Genomic DNA, 16974 nt, shown 5'->3' on the forward strand with positions numbered 1-16974 from the left:
AAGCCTGATGGCCTTCTGCAGCGAGATGGCTGGCTGGCCGGATGAGGGGGGAGCAGCGGATGTCGTTTATCTTGATTTCAGTGAGGCTTTCAGCGCTGTCTCTGGTAGCATCCTCATAGGCAAACTGACAAAGTACGGGCTGGATGAGCAAACAGCGAGGCGGGCTGAAAACAGGCTGAACAGCAAAGCTCAGAGGGTTGTGGTCAGCGGTGCAACGTCTAGTTGGAGGCCCGTAGCTAGCAGTGTCCCCCAGGAATCAATACTGGCTCCAATCCTGTTCAGCTTATCCATCCATGACCTGGATGATGGGGCAGATGCACCCTCAGCAAGTTCACAGATGACACAAAACTGGGAGGAGTGGTTGATACACCAGAGGGCTGTGCTGCCATTCAGAGAGACCTGGACAGGCTGGAGAGGTGGGCGGAGAGGAACCTCATGAAGCTCAAAAGTGCAGGGTCCTGCCCCTAGGGAGGAATAACCCCATGCACCAGTACAGGTTGGGGGCTGACCTGCTGGAAAGCAGCTCTGCGGAGAAGGACCTGGGAGTCCTGGCGGACAACAAGTTTAAAACGATACAGCAATGCACTCTTGCAGCAAAGAAGGCCAATGGTCATTAGGCAGAGCATTGCCAGCAGGTGGAGGGAGGTGATCCTTCCCCTCTACTCGGCCCTGCTGAGGCCACATCCGGAGTGCTGGGTCCAGTGCTGGGCTCCCCAGTACAAGAGGGATGTGGCACTACTGGAGCAAGTCCAGCGAAGGGCTACAAAGATGATGAGGGGACTGGAGCATCTCTCTTATGAGGAAAGGCTGTGAGAGCTGGGCCTGTTTAGCTTGGAGAAGAGAAGGCTGAGAGGGGATCTTATTAATGCGTACAAGTATCTGAAGGGAGGGTGTCGAGAGGATGGGGCCAGACTCTTCTCAGTGGTGCCGAGCGGCAGGACGCGAGGCAATGGGCACAAACTGAAACACAGGCAGGTCTGTCTGAACATGAGGAAGAACTTGTTTACTGTGAGGGTGACAGAGCACTGGAGGAGGTTTCCCAGAGAGGTTGTGGAGTCTCCATCCTTGGAGATGTTCAGAAGCCATCTGAACATAGTCCTGGACAAGGTGCTCCAGGTGACCCTGCTTGAGCAGAGGGGTTGGACTAGATGATCTCCAGAGGTCCCTGCCAACCCCAACTATTCTGTGAAGGCCTCCATGCTACCAGGACCTGGGGACCCAGAACAAACCGTGCTCACGGAGTTATGTTAACCTGCTAGTGATGCCCCCGCTTGCAGCTACGTGTGCCCATGGGCCATCCCGCATGAGGAGTGAAAGCCGCGCTAGTCTTGACCCAAAGCCCCCCCTCTGCTCTTGCTGCCCCCGTGCCAAAGTCCAGCACCCTCCAGCTGCCCTGCAGAGGGGCAAGCGTTGGCGTGGAGGTGTTATGGGGCAGCGCAAAGCCAGGAGAGGGAATAGGATGCGGGAGACTCGGCTGCCTGTTCTGGCCCTTCTTCTTCTGGCAGATGTTCCACATCTGTTGACACCTTCCCACGCTTGAGCAGACACTTCAGGAGAAGGGCATGCCCGTGCTCTAGGGGAAACCCCAAACGCCTACATAAAAGTGCAACCCACGAACACGTCAGCGTCTGCCCCGCAGCACGGCGGCAAGGTTTGTGGCGCGGTGGCTCACGTGCCGGCTTTGACGCAGTCTGGTGGGGTGGCTGGAGGGCTCCGAGGACAGCGTGTGGGTTGCATCCTGCCACCGCCCAGGGCCGTGAGCAGCTGGCAGCAAAGCCCATATTTGCATTCAAAAAATCAGGAACTGGCCTCACTGCTAAGGCTGTGAGCTCACCCCTGAAATCAGGAGATTTAAACCCAACAGGTGACCACGCACGCTGTGAATCATCGCTCGCTTTCGTCTGCTGTCTCTGGGTTTTGAGATAAAATGTGTTTCTTTGCCTGGGATCTCTGCGTGCGGGATCACGGACAGCCTGGGAGCTGGTGGCCTTCAGCTCCCTGCACCGGCAGAGGGGAGAGGGGTTCCTCTAGGCATCGCTTTTGCATGCAAAGGATTTGTCCGGGATTGCCAGGTGGGATGCACCCTCCGGCATCCGAGCTAGTCCTTCATGTTCCCGTGTCCCGATTTGCTCCGGGACAGAGCGAACCCTTGCCTTGTGCTGGAGACTGCGAGAGCCACGGCCATCACTGTCTTCCATCGGTGGAAAGCTCTGGGCTCTTCAAGAGGTTGTCCACCCGTCTCTCCAGAAGCTCTGGAGCTGTTTATGGATCTCACCTGCTCTCTATCGACCTGCCATTCCCAGGTTGAGCGTGTGGGTCTCGGGATGGCTGGTGTGTCCCTGGTTGTGCTGCGGCTTGGAGGCAGCAGGATGAGAGGTTTTCAGGTTGTCTTTTAAATCCGTATACTGAAAAGCGAGCGGCATGAGGGGACTTTCCCCGCAGGCCACCCATCTGGCAGCGCGGCTCTGGCTCCAGCCCCTGCCAGCATTCCTGCCCCGGTTGCATCGGCCGACGCTGAGGCTTGGAGCAAGCCGAGGCCGCGCGGAGCCATAGTCCGGCTGCTGGGATGGGTTTATCTGAAATGCAGACATCTGAATTTAGAAATCCGAATGGAATTGTGTGGTTTGCTCGGATCACCGGGAGCTCCCGGTGCTGGTGTTCAAGTGCTCATTGCAAAAGTGATTAGAGGTGAAGAGACCCCCCGAAAATCAGATGATTTAACTGGAAAACATTAGTTTTGGGGCCCTGGGTCTCAGTCCCAGCCTGCCACCCCCTGGAAACTGGGGGGATGATCTGCAGGGACCCAGGGAGGCAGCCAGCAGGGCAGCCCTTAGGGAAGAGGAAGAAGAGGAAGAGGAAGGGGGAACTGCATGCACAAATGGGGTCTGCTTGCGCATCCCGAGCGCGCAGCGCTCGCGCTCCAGGGCTCATCATCCAGGGCAAGCGCTGCACGTTCGTCACCGCTGTTTCCTTGCCCCTAGGTCCTGATGCCGTGCCGAGCCTCGCCAGGAGGAGGGGAGATGCGCTGAGGTGGGGCAGGTCTCAGCTGCCGGGCCCCCGCGCCGCCCCGCCATGGAGGAAGGGGCGTCCTTGCCGGTGGCCGCGTGGCTGGCGGCTCTCCACCTGGACCAGTACGTGGAGAGCTTCGAGAGGAACGAGCTGTGGACCGTGGCCGACTGCCGGGCCCTGACGGACGATGCCCTCACCCGCATCGGCGTGGTGCTGCCGGGCCACCGCAAGCGCATCCTCTTGGGCCTCCAGAAAGCCTTCGCGGAGGTCTCCCTGCCCGCCGAGGCGCCCGAGCTCCCCGTGAGGAAGCCGGTGCCCATGAAACGCCACATTTTCCGGCTCGGCATGGGCACCGCGCCGGGGGAGCAGGAGGACACGGGCGACGCGGCCGTCCCGGCTGCCGGACGGTCTCCGCTGCTGGAGCTGGAGGGTGCCGCGAGTTTCGTCCAGCTGCCCCCACCCATCCCGCCCAGGGTGGGCTGCCGACCCCCCGTCAAGTTCTCCCCACTGGTGACTGCGGGCAGCCCCGAGCCCCCGCCAGTGTCCCCCGGCCGCCCTGAGCCACCCCCTCCCTGCCCGCCTGCCCCGGAGCTGCTGCCTGCAGCACCCAGTGCTGACAAACCCGCCCCAGGGCCGGTGCCGGCCGAAGGCAGGATGAAGCTCCCCATGCCGCCCTTGCCGCCCTTGCCGGCCAAGCGGCACCAGCTGGAGGCCAAATGCACGTCCTTGAAGGCGCCGCCGCTGCCGAGCCGCCCGCCGGTGCTGCCCCCGCGAGCCGTGTCCCAGAAGGCGGCCAGCAGGTGAGGAGGGCGCTTGGGACAGCCGGCTCTGTGCCGAAACGGGGTGCTGCGGTTGTCCCTTGGGTGAGCCATGGCCATGGGGGTCATGCCAGTAGGGTTGCTCCTGCACTGGGATCCCCATGGCCAGGAACGGGGTGCTGCGGTTGTACCTTGGGTGAGCCATGGCCATGAGGTCATGCTGGTGGGGTTGTTCATGCACTGGGATCCCCATGGCCAGGAACAGGGTGCTGCGGTTGTACCTTGGGTGAGCCCTGGCCGTGGGGCCATGCCAGTGGTGTTCCTCCTGCAATGGGGTCCCCATGGCCAGGAGCAGGGTGCTGTGGTTGTCCTGCGGTGAGCCCTGGCCATGGGGTCATGCTGGTGGGCTTCCCCATGCACCGGGGTCTCCATGGCCACCTGGGAGCATGATGGTCGCACTCTTGCGCTGGTGCATGTGGCCGTGGCACGGGGAGCTGGCGTTCATCCCGTGATGGCTCAGCGTCAATCTGGCTGGGTGGTGCTGAGCAGCTCCTGTCCCTGCAGGATCCAGCTCCACCTGAAGTTTTGAGAAGCTGAGTACCGGTGTGCCTCAGTTTCCCCTCTCCGCAATGGGAAGCCCCCTCCTCACTGGAGGCTGGTTTACTGGTGGTGCAAAGCTTTGAACGTGAGGCAGGGCTGAATATTGCTGCTGTAGCAAGGCTGCCCTGTGGATGTCCCTGTTCAGAAGGTTGCTTGGGGGCTTTTCAGGATTTTGGGGGGGGGGGGGAGACGCTGCCCGTGAGCAGCTTTTGCAGCAGGCAGCGAGGCCCTGCCTGGGTGAGGAGCGCTCAGAGGGGGCTGCAAACCTTGCGTGGGGGGCAAGCTAGATATTCGGGGGCCGAGGTCTCTGCTGAAAGGGAACCAGCCCCGTGGTACCGTTGGCTGAGGGTGTCCACACCTCCCTCAGCTCCCCAGCACATCTGGTTAGGGATGGCAGCAGGTCCCAGGCACATCTGGCCACAGTTATCGCCGCTTCCTGCCCAGGTACATCTGGCTGCAGATGCCCACACCTCCCTCAATCACCCTGCACATCTGGCTGGGAATGCCTACCGGCCTCTGGCACATCTGGCAGAGAGTGCCCTGGCACACCTGGCTGGGGATCTCCTCCCTCTCCTTCTAGCCAGGGATGCCCACACACCTCCATAGCCCCCCAGCACATCTGGTCGGATATATCCTCCTCACATCTGGCTGGGGATGGCCCAACAACCCCAAAGACCCGGGCTCATGTGCCTGGGAAGGCCCAACACAAACCACAGCCCAAGCACATCCAGCGTGGGGTGGCCAAGCACCCCCATAGCTCCCCCCCCCACATCTGCGTGGGAGGTCTGAACTCCCCAGCACATCTGGCTTGGGGTGCCCGCACACCCCCAGGTTCCCCTGCACATCTGGCTGGGAGTGCCCTGAAAGCCTTAAAGTGACCCCCCCGGTGCAAACACATCTGGCCAGCGATGTGCGTCCTCCCCAGCACATCTGGACAGCGTCGCCCACAGCCCTCTAGCAGATCTGCATGGGGGGTACAAACACCCCCCCCCCTCCAGCCCCAGCACATTGGGCTGGGCATGCCCACATCGCCCTGCACATCTGGCTGGGGATGCCCCCTCACCCCGGCACATCTGGCCGGGCATTCTGCACATCTGGCCGGGCACGCCCAGGCCGCTGGGGCAGGGGGACGACGGAGAGCACAAAACGCTCTTTATTCAGGACAGACAGCGCTTTATTCAGGACAGCGGTGCCCTCTAGTGCCCAAATGCCCCAGCCTGGGCCAGGCACGGGGGGGGAACCCCTGGGAAGTACCAGCTTAGGCCAAAATCCCCTTCCAGGGCTCGGGGGTGTCCCCACAGGGTAAAAGCGCGTGTGTGCAGAGAGTGAGGGGTGGCTGCCGAAGCCTGGCACAACCCCCCCCGTGTGCCCATGGCCCCCCCGGCTCTTTTCTCCCGTGCACGCGGGGCACCTCCTGGGAGCTGATGTTTTTCTTTGCGGTGTCACCTGTGCTGGCAGGGCCCTTCGTCAGGGGTCCAAACACGTCGCACACTGGCATTACTCCACAGCTGGGACTACTGAGCCAGGCCGGACACTTCCAGGCGGGATGAGCCAGGAGGGATGTGGGGCTGAGCACACGGTGCCGCAAAGCCAGGCTTGTTCAATGTGGGGGGGGTCCTTACAACTTTCCACTGTTCCTATTTTCGCATTGATCACATTTTATTGCAATAATCGAATCTATTATTTTATTATGAAATCCTAATCCGGGAGAGCAAAGCGGGTCCCGGAGCCGCGGGGGGCTGTTTGGCTGCGGTAGCAGGCTGGGAGGTGGCTTGAGCCCCGCGGGACCCCCCAAGGCTGCGGCACGCGGCGGTAGCGCTCCGCTCCGCTCGCAGCAGAGCCGGCTCGCGGGGAGGAACCGGCAGCGACCGCACAGGGAGAGGGGGGGCCGCGCTGGGGCGAGCCGACCGCGCGTGGCGCACGCAGCCCCATCACATGAGAGCAGGCTGCGCTCTGGTTAGAAGAGCGCTGCAGCCCTCCCTGCCCGGGCCGAGAGGTTTCCCCCGGCTGACGCCTCCTCCCCAGCCGAGCTGGGCGCTACGTCCCTGCTGCGTTTCAGTGCCAGCAAAAGCAGGTTTGTCTAACCGGTGAAGCCGGGTGGGTTTATCGCAGTGACGTAGCTGCACGCACACGAGCAGCTGCCAGCATCCCCCCCCCCCCCGCCATGCCCGAGGGGGCTGAGCTGCGAGGTGGGTGCTTGGATGCGCTGGAGATGGTGCATCCCAAAATCCTGCAGGGAAGCGGAGTGAGCGAGGGCCTCCTGTGCACCCGACACCATGAGCCCAGGGCCACCCACTCTGGCACAGGACAGCAAATGCCCCCCCAGCCAGGAGGGAGGCCTTTCTGGCTGTGTAGCATTGCACCTGCGTGTGCACGTCCCTGCGTGCAGGACCGCAGAGCCCCCGGGTCAGGGTCCCCCTCTCCCACCTGCGGCCAAGGGACGTGTTTCTGGAGCAGGGATCTTTCCTCCCCTTGTGCTGGTCCATGCGGCACCTGCCAGTGCTGCCTGTGGGAAAAGCCCTCCCGGCAGGGCAGGCATGGTCCCTGCTCCCTGGGGAGCCCTTGCCTCATCTCCCAGGCCCCAGGGGAAAAATGCTGGTTGAAAAGACACCCGATACCCAGGCGGGAGCGGTGGTGCATGCACGCCAGCTCTGCACAGAAATAGCATCTGTGTCCCGGGCTGTGCATGGGATCTGCTTTCATCCCGAAAGCGTTCCCGCAGCGCTTGCAGTGAGGCAGGCGCGGAGGCGCTGGTGTCCTCCGCTCTTGCACCGAGGTTGCTGTGCGGCCTGCGCTGAGCGATCAGGATGGGAACGGGGGGGCCTTGGCTATCAGCCCTGCTGCTGCTGCATGGCTCGGCCCCGGGACTGGAAAGCTGTGCTTCGTCCTCCTCTTCCTCAGGCTGATGCACAGCCTGGGGTGGGAGCGGGACTGACCAGGGCGGGATGCATGGCTGGGATGAGTCTTGGGCAACCAGGGAGGCTTCCCTGCCGTCATGGGAGGCCTTGCTGGTGCCCTGCGGGGTGGGCAAGCACCCCCCCTGGATGGGACTGACCTGCTGGAAAGCAGCTCTGCAGAGAAGGACCTGGGGGTCCTGGTGGACAACAAGTTGACCATGAGCCAGCAATATGCCCTTGTGGCAAAGAAGGCCACTGGCCTTCTGGGCTGCGTTAGGAAGAGCGTTGCCAGCAGGTCGAGGGAGGTGATCCTGCCCCTCTACTCAGCCCTGGTGAGGCCACATCTGGTATACAAGAGAGACATGGAGCTACTGGAGAGAGCCCAGTGGAGGGCTGCTAAGATGATGAAGGGTCTGGAGCATCTCTCTTATGAGGAAAGGCTGAGAGAGCTGGGCCTGTTTAGCCTGGAGAAGAGAAGGCTGAGAGGAGATCTTATCAATGTGTACAAGTATCTGAAGGGAGGGTGTCAAGAGGATGGGGCCAGACTCTTCTCAGTGGTGTCCAGCGACAGGACGAGAGGCAACAGGCACAAACTGAAACACAGGCAGGTCTGTCTGAACATGAGGAAAAACTTCTTTCCTGTGAGGGTGACAGAGCACTGGAGCAGGTTTCCCAGAGAGGTTGTGGAGTCTCTATCCTTGGAGATGTTCAGAAGCCGTCTGGACATACTCCTGGACAAGGTGCTCCAGGTGACCCTGCTTGAGCAGGGGAGTTGAATGTGATGATCTCCAGAGGTCCCTGCCAACCCTATCCATTCCATGACTCTGTGATGGGCTTGGAGGTCCCTGGAGATACCTGCCGGCAAGGTCCGCAGGCACGCCGCTCCCCGCGAGCCCCGGGGCTGGTTTCGGCTCTCCCCGTGGATGTCCCCGCGGGGCACCGCCGCATCCTGTCCCTCAGGCCGGCTCGCTGCGTTTCCGCATTTCCGCGCGGCGCTCAAACACTCCGACGGCCCCTTGAGCTCAGCCCCGGGGCGGTTGCTTCTGCGGAGCGAACCTCCAGCCGCCCGGGTGCTCGGCTCCACGGAAACATCCTCCCCCGCGGGGCCGGCCCGGCGGGACGGAGCGCAGGGAGCGGCGAGGCCGGCGGGCGCTCAGCACCTCCGTGGGCTCTTGCCCCGCCGGCGCTTCTGCTTCAGCGGGCGCGGAGCTTTCAGGAAGTGTTGTGCCGAGAGCGAGCAGGAAGTGCTCGGAGCGGAGTCGGCAGCGCCGCAGCTCCCGCCCGGCTCCGCTCCGGAGCCTCGCTCGCCCCGGCGCGTCTCCCCACGCACCTCGCGGCGCCGGGACGGGACCCCGCGCTGGGCGCTGCCCGAGCATCCCGCTGCCGCCCAGGTAGGGACGAACCGCTCCGCACGGCGCCTGGGAAAAAGCCCGGCTGAGCAACTGGATAGCGATAAGCGGGGGGGGGGGGTTGTTTTGTTTGCGTGGGGGAAAAAAAAAAGTGCTCGCTGCCCTCCTCCCGCGGGAATTTCCTCCTGCTTTCGCTCAATCCCTGCGTTTCCTGCTGGTGCCTGAACGTCGGGGCCCTTCCCGGCTGCTGGATTTAAGCCGCGGCCGCCGAGGACGAGCAGCCGCGGCGGAGGCAGCGGGGTGGGAAGGGGTGGGGGGGGTCCCGGGGCTGGGCGACCCCCGCCGCTCCGGCACCGTGCGCGCCTGGAAAGCGAAAGGAGGGTTTTGCGCGGCAGGACCCGGCCGGTTCTGCCTCCGCCAGCGTGGGAAGGAGCCGCGCGCGGCCGTCACCGTCGCCCGTGGCCGGCAGCCCCGCTGGCACCGCCCGGCGCGGCGGGTTCCTCCGCTCTGCACTTTGCACAGACCTTTCCTTCCTCCTGCGGCTGCTGAACGTGGCAAAACTTCCCCCCCACACACCACCCCCCCGCGGTGCTGAGCTCTCGCCGGGTCCGGCCGGGGCTCTGGGGAGGATGGAGGGGAGCAGAGGGGCTAACCGCAGCCAGCGCAGGGAGCGGAGCGGAGCGGCCCCGGCCCCGGCCCCTCCGGCTGCTCATCCCCAACCGGCGCCCGGCTGCCGGCTCCGAAGCCGCAGCAAGAGGCTGAACCGGAAAAAGAGCTGAGTGCGTGGTCCGGGGAGAAACGACAGCAGGTCTGGGCAGGGGGGAGCCCCCGGGGAACTGGGGTGAAAGGCCTCCCCCCCCCCTCCCCTCCGAGCCCGGCTCCTGCCTCTGCCTGCGCCGGGGAGCTGCGGCCGGGCAGAAATGCCGGCGGGCAGGAGCAGCTCGGGACGAGGTGGGCAGCTCCTTGCTGCAGAGCCTTGCCCCCCTTGTTGGGGGTCTGCGTGGTGCAAAAAGCCACGGAAATACAAGGGAGGCGAAAAAAGATCACCGAAATGTGTTAAGTATCGAGCCCTCTCCTCTGCCTGGGGAAGGCTGAGCTACAGCACAGCCGGGCGCTGGGGACACTGGGGACACCGGGCGCCGGGCCAGGCTCTGACTGAGCCAGGCCCGACGTGTCCAGCGCCTGTTGGAGGAGGAACGGGGACGTGTTCGGCCCCGAGCCATGCTCCTGGTGTGGGCAATGTGTGGCGATTCGCATGGAAGGGTGAGGGGGCCGCTCCTCCGCGGGGCCGTGGCAAATGGGGCCACGGGGGGGGGTCCCGGCCCGCTGCTCTCCCCAGGTCCCTTCAGGTTCCCGAAAGGAGAGGGATGGGATCAACTATGGAGCAGCTGTGGGGTGTAAGCAGTCATGTACGTTTAGTGTAGCATATATCTATATGGATAATTTAGGTGGCCATATATTACAGAGGACGTGCGCTGATGCTTGGTTATAATAGTGGATATATACAGTAGGGCACGTATGTGCTGATGCTTGGTTCCTGAGGTGGATATGTACAGTCCAGTCTGTATGTGCTGCTGCTCGGTTCCTATACTGGATATGTACAGCCCGGTCTGTGTGTGCTGCTGCTCGTTTCCTATACTGGATATGTGCAGTGCGGTCTGTATGTGCTGCTGCTCGGTTCCTATACTGGATATGTACATCCCGGTCTGTATGTGCTGCTGCTCGGTTCCTGCAGTGGATATGTACAGCGCAGTCTGAATGCACTGATGCTCAGTTCCCAGAGTGGCTACATACAGCCCGACCCGAATGTGCTGATGCCCGGCTCCCACAGTGGATATGTACAGCGTGGTCCGTATGTGCTGCTGCTCGGTTCCTATGTTGGATATGTACAGTGTGGTGTATGCGTTTGTCCACTATAGTAGATACCTACAGCATGGTCTTTATGCGCTGATGTTGACTGACCCTTGGTCCCTGTAGCGCGTATGTCCTGACGTGCTGCTGCTCACCAGTCCTTTCTTGCCCTGGGTCGAACGCACTTCAGAAGTTTGCTCTGCCACATGCTGCAGACATGCCCAAACCGTGGCTCTTCCCGCTGGATCGTTGCCGGGCGAAGGGGTCCGGCATCGTGCCTGGGGTTCTGCATCATCATACGGGTGAGGCATCCCCACACCTGTCCCATGAGCAAGCAGCTCGCTGGCTCGGGGCCACTTGTCTCTGCTTCCCTTCTCCTGCGGCCAGAGGACAATGCTCTGCAGGGAAGCTGGCCTGGCTCCTTCCCCGTGCCCCGTGGTTGCCCAGTCTGCATGCCCAGTTGAAGGGACACAGCCCAGGGACCCGCGTCATGTCCTGCTCTGCTACCACGTGCCCCCTCGCCTCTGCAGGCCTCGCTTTCCCTCTGGGGAATGGGGAATTGCTAGCAGCTTCCTTGTTTCGAGGCCCGGAGCAGAGGGGTGTCATCACTGCTATTGCACTTTTGCTTTTATGGCCTCCAGCCCCTGATCGTGTTGGTAGGACACGTGGAGCCCCGAGGCAACAGTGGCGAGGATCAGGCAGGGAGCAAGCTTGGGCCAGAAGTCAGGAAGGGAGGATGGCGGAGCTGGCAGCCGCAGACCCCCCTGTCTCTGTCAGCTCTCAAGGCCCCGCAGGAGGTTTGGGCACAGCGCGGATGCAGCTGGTCCATCCCAGCTCTTCTGCCAACCGTGGGCTCCTGGCTGCTCGCGGGTGTTCAGCGCGGGCTGTCTCTCCGGCGGCGTTGTGTTCCGCTCCACTTTGACTTCAGGAAGTCTGACACTGTTTCCTATGACATCCTCATAGGCAAGGTGATGAAGTACAGGTTAGATGAGCAGACAGTGAGGTGGATAGAAAATTGGCTGAACGGCAAAGCTCAGAGGGTTGTGATCAGTGGTGCAGAGTCTAGTTGGAGGCCTGTAGCTAGCGGTGTCCCCCAGGAATCAATACTGGCTCCAATCCTGTTCAGCTTATTCATCCATGACCTGGATGATGGGGCAGATGCACCCTCAGCAAGTTTGCTGATGATACCAAACTGGGAGGAGTGGCTGATACCCCAGAGGGCTGTGCTGCCATTCAGAGAGACCTGGAGAGGCTGGAGAGGTGGGCAGAGAGGAACCTGCTGAAGTTCAACAAAGGCAAGTGCAGGGTCCTGCACCTGGGGAGGAATAACCCCATGCAGCAGGACAGGTTGGGGGTTGAGCTGCTGGAAAGCAGCTCTGCGGAGAAGGACCTGGGAGTGCTGGTGGACACCAAGTTAAGCATGAGGCAGCAATGTGGCCTTGTGGCCAAGAAGGCCAATGGTATCCTGGGGTGCATGAGGAAGAGTGTTGCCAGCAGGTGGAGGGAGGTGATCCTGCCCCTCTCCTCAGCCCTGCTAAGGCCACATCTGGAGTCCTGTGTCCAGTTCTGGGCTCCCCAGTGCAAGAGGGATGTGGCTCTACTGGAGCAAGTCCAGCGAAGGGCTACAAAGATGATTAGGGGACTGGAGCATCTCTCCTATGAGGAAAGGCTGAGAGAGCTTGGCCTGTTTAGCCTGGAGAAGAGAAGGCTGATGGGGATCTTATCTCTGAAGGGAGGATGTCAAGAGGATGGAGCAAGACTCTTTTCAGTGGCGCCTAGTGATAAGACAAGAGGCAACGGGCACAAACTGAAACACAGACAGTTCCATCTGAATATGAGGAAAAACTTCTTCACTGTGAGGGTGACAGAGCACTGGAGCAGGTTGCCCAGAGAGGTTGTGGAGTCTTCTTCCTTGGAGATGTTCAGAAGCTGTCTGGACATAGTCCTGGACAAGGTGCTCTAGGTGACCCTGCTTGGGCAGGGGGGTTGGACTAGATGATCTCCAGAGGTCCCTGCCAACCTCAACCCTTCTGTGACTCTGTTCCCTGCACTGTCCCGGCCGGGGGAAAGACAGCCCCGAGAGAGCAGGTGTCTCGTGAAACGAGCTTGGCCCCGAGTCTGCGGAGAGCGAGCGCCGGGCTGCGGTTTCCTCCGCGCTGCTGCTCACGGCGCCCCGCTCCACCCTCCGCTCGAGCCCGCCCGGGTCCCCGGCAGCCGCAGAGGAGGTGCTGCGCCGCGGCGTGCGGGAAGGGACCGCTGCAGCCTGGCGAGACGCCAGCCTCGGCGGCGCTCGGAGCCCCCCCGGCGGTGCAGCGAGCGCCGGGGCCGTGGCAGCAGCAGGGTGGGCTCTGGGCAGACCCCTCTTTTTTTTGTTTTTTTTTGCGGGTTTGCACCGCGCTGCGCGCAGCCTGCTCCCTCCGGGGAGGGCAGATTTGGGCTGGGGTGTGCGACAGCCTCGCTGGCACCGTCTGAGGCTGCTCGGGGTGGGCAGAGGAAGCGGAGCTGGTGCCGGGGCAGATTCAGCCGCTGATAGAGAGCGAGGGGGGGGCGAGATAAGGCATCCGCTAGCGCAGGCGTTGCACGCGCCTGCCCCCACCCGGGGCAGCGACCGCCTTGCTCGGGCGCTGCTGGAGAGGACGCTCCAGCTGGGTGCAACGGGATGCACCTGGAGGCAGGAGTCTCTCCTGAGCAGTGCTCCCACGGGGACTTAGTGGGACACGAGCCAGGATGCCCCCCCGGACGCAGCCGAGTCCGGTGGGTGGGAGCCATCCCGGGCGCCCCTGGCCTCGCTGCCGGCTCCTACTAATGTATGGATGCTTGTGGCTCGTTCCCATGGAAATGCCTGCTCAGAAATGAGGTCACTGCAACCCGGAGCGGAGCCAGCGCTCGCTCCTTTCCTCCCCCTGCGCCGCGGGAGCAGCCGGGGAGAAGTTTTCCCGTGGCGGTCGGGCTCTCACCTCCGTGGCTGAGCCGGGTTAGCGCTGCCCCCATCGGAGCCCACGGAAGGGGCGCAGGGGATGAAGCAGGTTGCAATGCAGGGGGGGGGAACGGTGCTGCTCTGACAACACCAGACCGTGCTGCCGGAAAAGGCCTTGGATATATTAGCCCTAACGGCAGCGGTCCGAGGTCCTTCCTCGGCCCAGACCGGGGTCCCGGCGGCTGGTGCTCGGAAGCAATGCAGCCATCGCACGGGGGCTGCCCCTCCTGGGAAGCAGCGGGAGCGGGACGGAGGGGAAGGGTCTCCCCATGGCTCTCCCAGGTGGATGACGGAGGCAGGAAGGGAATCCAGCCCTTCCCTCTCCCGTCGAGCCGAGAAGCATTTCCCCGCATTGTGGTGCTTTTCAGCCGCACTTGAACCGCTCGGGTGGGAATTTTCCCTGCGGGATACCTGCCCCCCACCCCGGGAGACGGTTTTTCCTGGTTGCGCCCCAGCGGTGTTTTCCCCGGGCACGGGAGCGTGGTGCTTTGGGCAGCTTCTGCCAAAATTCGCCCCCTGGCCCCGGGGCCTCCTCGGTCGGACGCCTTTTATTCTTATAATAAAGAAACTTCCTCTGGCTTCCCGCTCTTAAAAATACTATCGCTCCAGAGAGCCCTATTTATTCCCCGCCGGTTGTTGGGAAGGCAGGAAACAAGCGGGAAGCAGCAAGGCCGGGCCCCCGCGGAGGTGCGGGGAGCGCTCGCCGGCTTTGGGAGAGCCCCCCTGTCCGGGAGAGGGCTGGCACCCCGCGGGGGCCTGGAAGCAAATCTGTTTGCCCGGAGGCAAACAAGCCGAGGAAGCGGGACAGACCGGGGTTCTGGATTTGTTTAGACTAGAGGAGGAAAAAAAACACAAACCCCCCTGCGCGACGCAGACTTCAAGGCTGCAGACGGCTTCGGGTGTCCCTGGGGACCGGATAAGAAGCCGGAGCTTCCCAAGCAGCACAGGGATAGCGAGGCTGGATGCTAGGGCATATTTTGAGGCTAGAAAAGCACTGGCATAGCCTACGCAAGGCGTTTGACCCGTTCGGCGCAGAAGCCTTGCGGAAAGGCTGTGACGGCGTAGCCCAGCTCCGCTTCGTGTCCCTCCGCAGCGTTCCCGCTAAAGAGGAGGTCCCCGGTCCCGACGGCGTGGCCGGCACCTCCCCGGCCCTGCTTGCCCGCGCCAAGCCGCAGCCGCCTCCGCCGCCGGAGCTGCCCTCCAAGCCCACCCGGCCCTTCGTGCCCGAGTTCGGTGAGTACCTGCAAGGGATGGGATGGTCCAGCCCTGTCCGTCCGTCCATCCCGCCACGCTGCCCTCCGTGGCTTCCCGGGCCAGGGGTTCTCACGGGCTGCACCGTGGCATCTGGGTCATAAGCAAAGGAGGGTGGGGGGAAAAAATAAATAAATCAATAACCAGCACTCTGAAGGACAAACTGTGGGAAAAGGTCTGCAGGAAACGCCTGCGCCGGCAGCGCCGACGGGAGCTGCCCCGAGGGGCAGCGGGAGCCCGGGAGGGCTGCGCCGGCCCCGCCACGCCGTGACGAGGCGAAGCGGACTTTGCCCTTCTGCAGGGTTTTCCAAACCCCTTGGTTAAACCCCACCTTCGCTGCGCCCTCGGAGAAGCTGTTTGCCCAGGGCAGGGTTAGGGGCAGAGGAGCCCGGCGCTCTCCGGCGGGGCCGGCCGATCCCCCCGGGGTGCCCGCCTCCGGCCTCAGCCTCTGCCGCGCGGATTTTTGCAGATGACTCCGACTACGACGATTCCGCCTGGGAGGACGAAGTAGCCGGCCCGGCCGGAGGGATGGCCGACAAGGTTGGTGGGGAAGGTTTTCCGCGCGTGCCGGGGAGTCTGAGCTTGCACGGCACTCGGGACACCCTGGACGGCCACCGCTGGGGCGAGGGGTCGCGGGGCAGTGCGAGCCGCACGGGGGGTCCGGGATGCCCGGCAGCCTGCTCGGAGCGCGGGGGCCCGGCGGGGCCAGCGCCGAGGGGGCTGCCCGCGGCACTCGTCCCTCTCCGTCCCCGCAGGAGGATGCCGAGAGCGGGACGGGGCGGCCGCGCTCGCTGCGCACCAACAGCCTGTTCAGCGAGGACGAACTCATCGAGGACTACTACGATGCGCCGCCCGCCGAGTAGGGGCTGCTCCTGTGCACGCGCGCGTGTGTGTGTGTGCGCATGCGTGCAGGGCGTGGGGGGGGGATGTGTGTATGCATGTGGCAGGGACACGCGTGCACGTTGTGCACAGTTAGCCGGCTGCTCACGCACGTGCACGCGTGCTCGGTTAGAGGGTGTAGTCGTCTGCCTGTAGGCAGGGGATGCTTGTGCGTGAGTGTGTCCGTGCAGGCACAGCTGGTGCCGCCTGTGCAGGAGTGCGTGTGCATGCGTGCATGCACAAGCAGGGCTTTATCTCTGCAGAGGTTCAGGGGATCCTTGTGCACGGTGTGTGTGTGTGTGTGTGTGTGCACACGTGTGCAAATGGTGGGCGGATGGAGGGGGAAGCGTGCGCGGAGCCTGGCTGATGCCCGGCCGGGAAGGTCGCGCGCTGGGGCTGATCGGGGAGGCGTGGGGCAGGTCCACGCGCGGCTCCCCGCTCCCTCCATCCTCCCTGCCGTCCTTGTTGCTTTAACAATAATTAACCAATTCTGGCTAATTATTATTCCCTCTCCTTATTTCTGTTCTGGTTTCTCCCAAGGCTTGGCCCTGGGGAGGGGTGGGCAGGGGGCAGGCAGGGGGCAGGCAGACACGGCTGCTGCCTCCTTCCCTGTGGCTGCGGCCGCGGTGCTGGGGCCCCAATGCTGCCTGCAGGGCGGGTTGTCGTCAAGGGGTTTCAGCCCATCGCCAGCTCCCCGGGCTGCTCCAGGAGTGCCGGAGCAGGGGCCCCGCTGGCATCCCCCTCCGCGGGCCCCCAGGGTCTCTGCTCCAGTCCGCACGGCCCCAGCATGCTCCCCTGCTCCGGGGACAGCGCGGTCCGGAGCAGAGAGCCGTGCCGGCCGCGAGGGTCCCCGCGTGCAAACAGCGCTCGCCTGTCGTGCACCTCCAGCGAGGGCAGGGGAGAGGTGCCGGCCGCCCGCGCGCCCCTAACCGCCGACCCCTCGTCCCCAGCGGAGGCAGCAGTCGCAGCGACGCCAGTGCCGCGGGCGCCTCCGGCATGCGTGGGGACGCCACGGAGGGCCTGGCCGCCGCCGCGCAGCTCTCGCCCGTCGTCAAAGCCGGGTGGCTGGACAAGACCCCGCCACAGGGGTGAGTATCGCGCCGGGACCCCCGCGGCGACTGGGCACCCCTAGGTTAAACCCAGCCAGTTTTGGTGCAAGATCACTTCTTGGAGCTGGTGCCCCCAAGGGCTGCACCCCTGGGCAGACGGCGGCGGAGGTCAGCCAGGCACGGGAGCCCTCGGGGCTGGGCGCCGGGGCTGGGCAGCGAAGTGCCGACTCCGCCGCCGGCAGTGACATCTGTGCTTGCAGCCCGCTGTGATTTTGCATCCCGCTGTGGTTTGGATCCCACTGTGATTTGCAGCCCGCCGTGATTTTGCAGCCCGCTGTGATTTTGCAGTCCGCT

The 16974-nt window shown here is 63.5% G+C and overlaps 1 protein-coding gene across 2 annotated transcripts in view; it reads left to right on the forward strand.

The window, feature by feature from the left end:
* The first annotated feature begins 3066 nt into the window (after window positions 1-3066).
* ARAP1 (ArfGAP with RhoGAP domain, ankyrin repeat and PH domain 1) overlaps window positions 3067-16974 on the forward strand; it is a 34076-nt gene continuing 20168 nt past the window's right edge. For both annotated transcript variants that reach the window (XM_067305920.1, XM_067305970.1), the window contains exons 1-5: window positions 3067-3809; window positions 14535-14674; window positions 15162-15232; window positions 15448-15551; window positions 16522-16659. In XM_067305920.1, the coding sequence (XP_067162021.1) occupies window positions 3073-3809; window positions 14535-14674; window positions 15162-15232; window positions 15448-15551; window positions 16522-16659 (1190 nt within the window). In that variant the 5' untranslated portion in view covers window positions 3067-3072. The remainder of the gene's footprint in view (window positions 3810-14534; window positions 14675-15161; window positions 15233-15447; window positions 15552-16521; window positions 16660-16974) is intronic.

The sequence above is a fragment of the Apteryx mantelli genome, chromosome 1 (genome assembly GCF_036417845.1).
Source record: "Apteryx mantelli isolate bAptMan1 chromosome 1, bAptMan1.hap1, whole genome shotgun sequence".
Lineage (NCBI taxonomy): Eukaryota > Metazoa > Chordata > Aves > Apterygiformes > Apterygidae > Apteryx > Apteryx mantelli.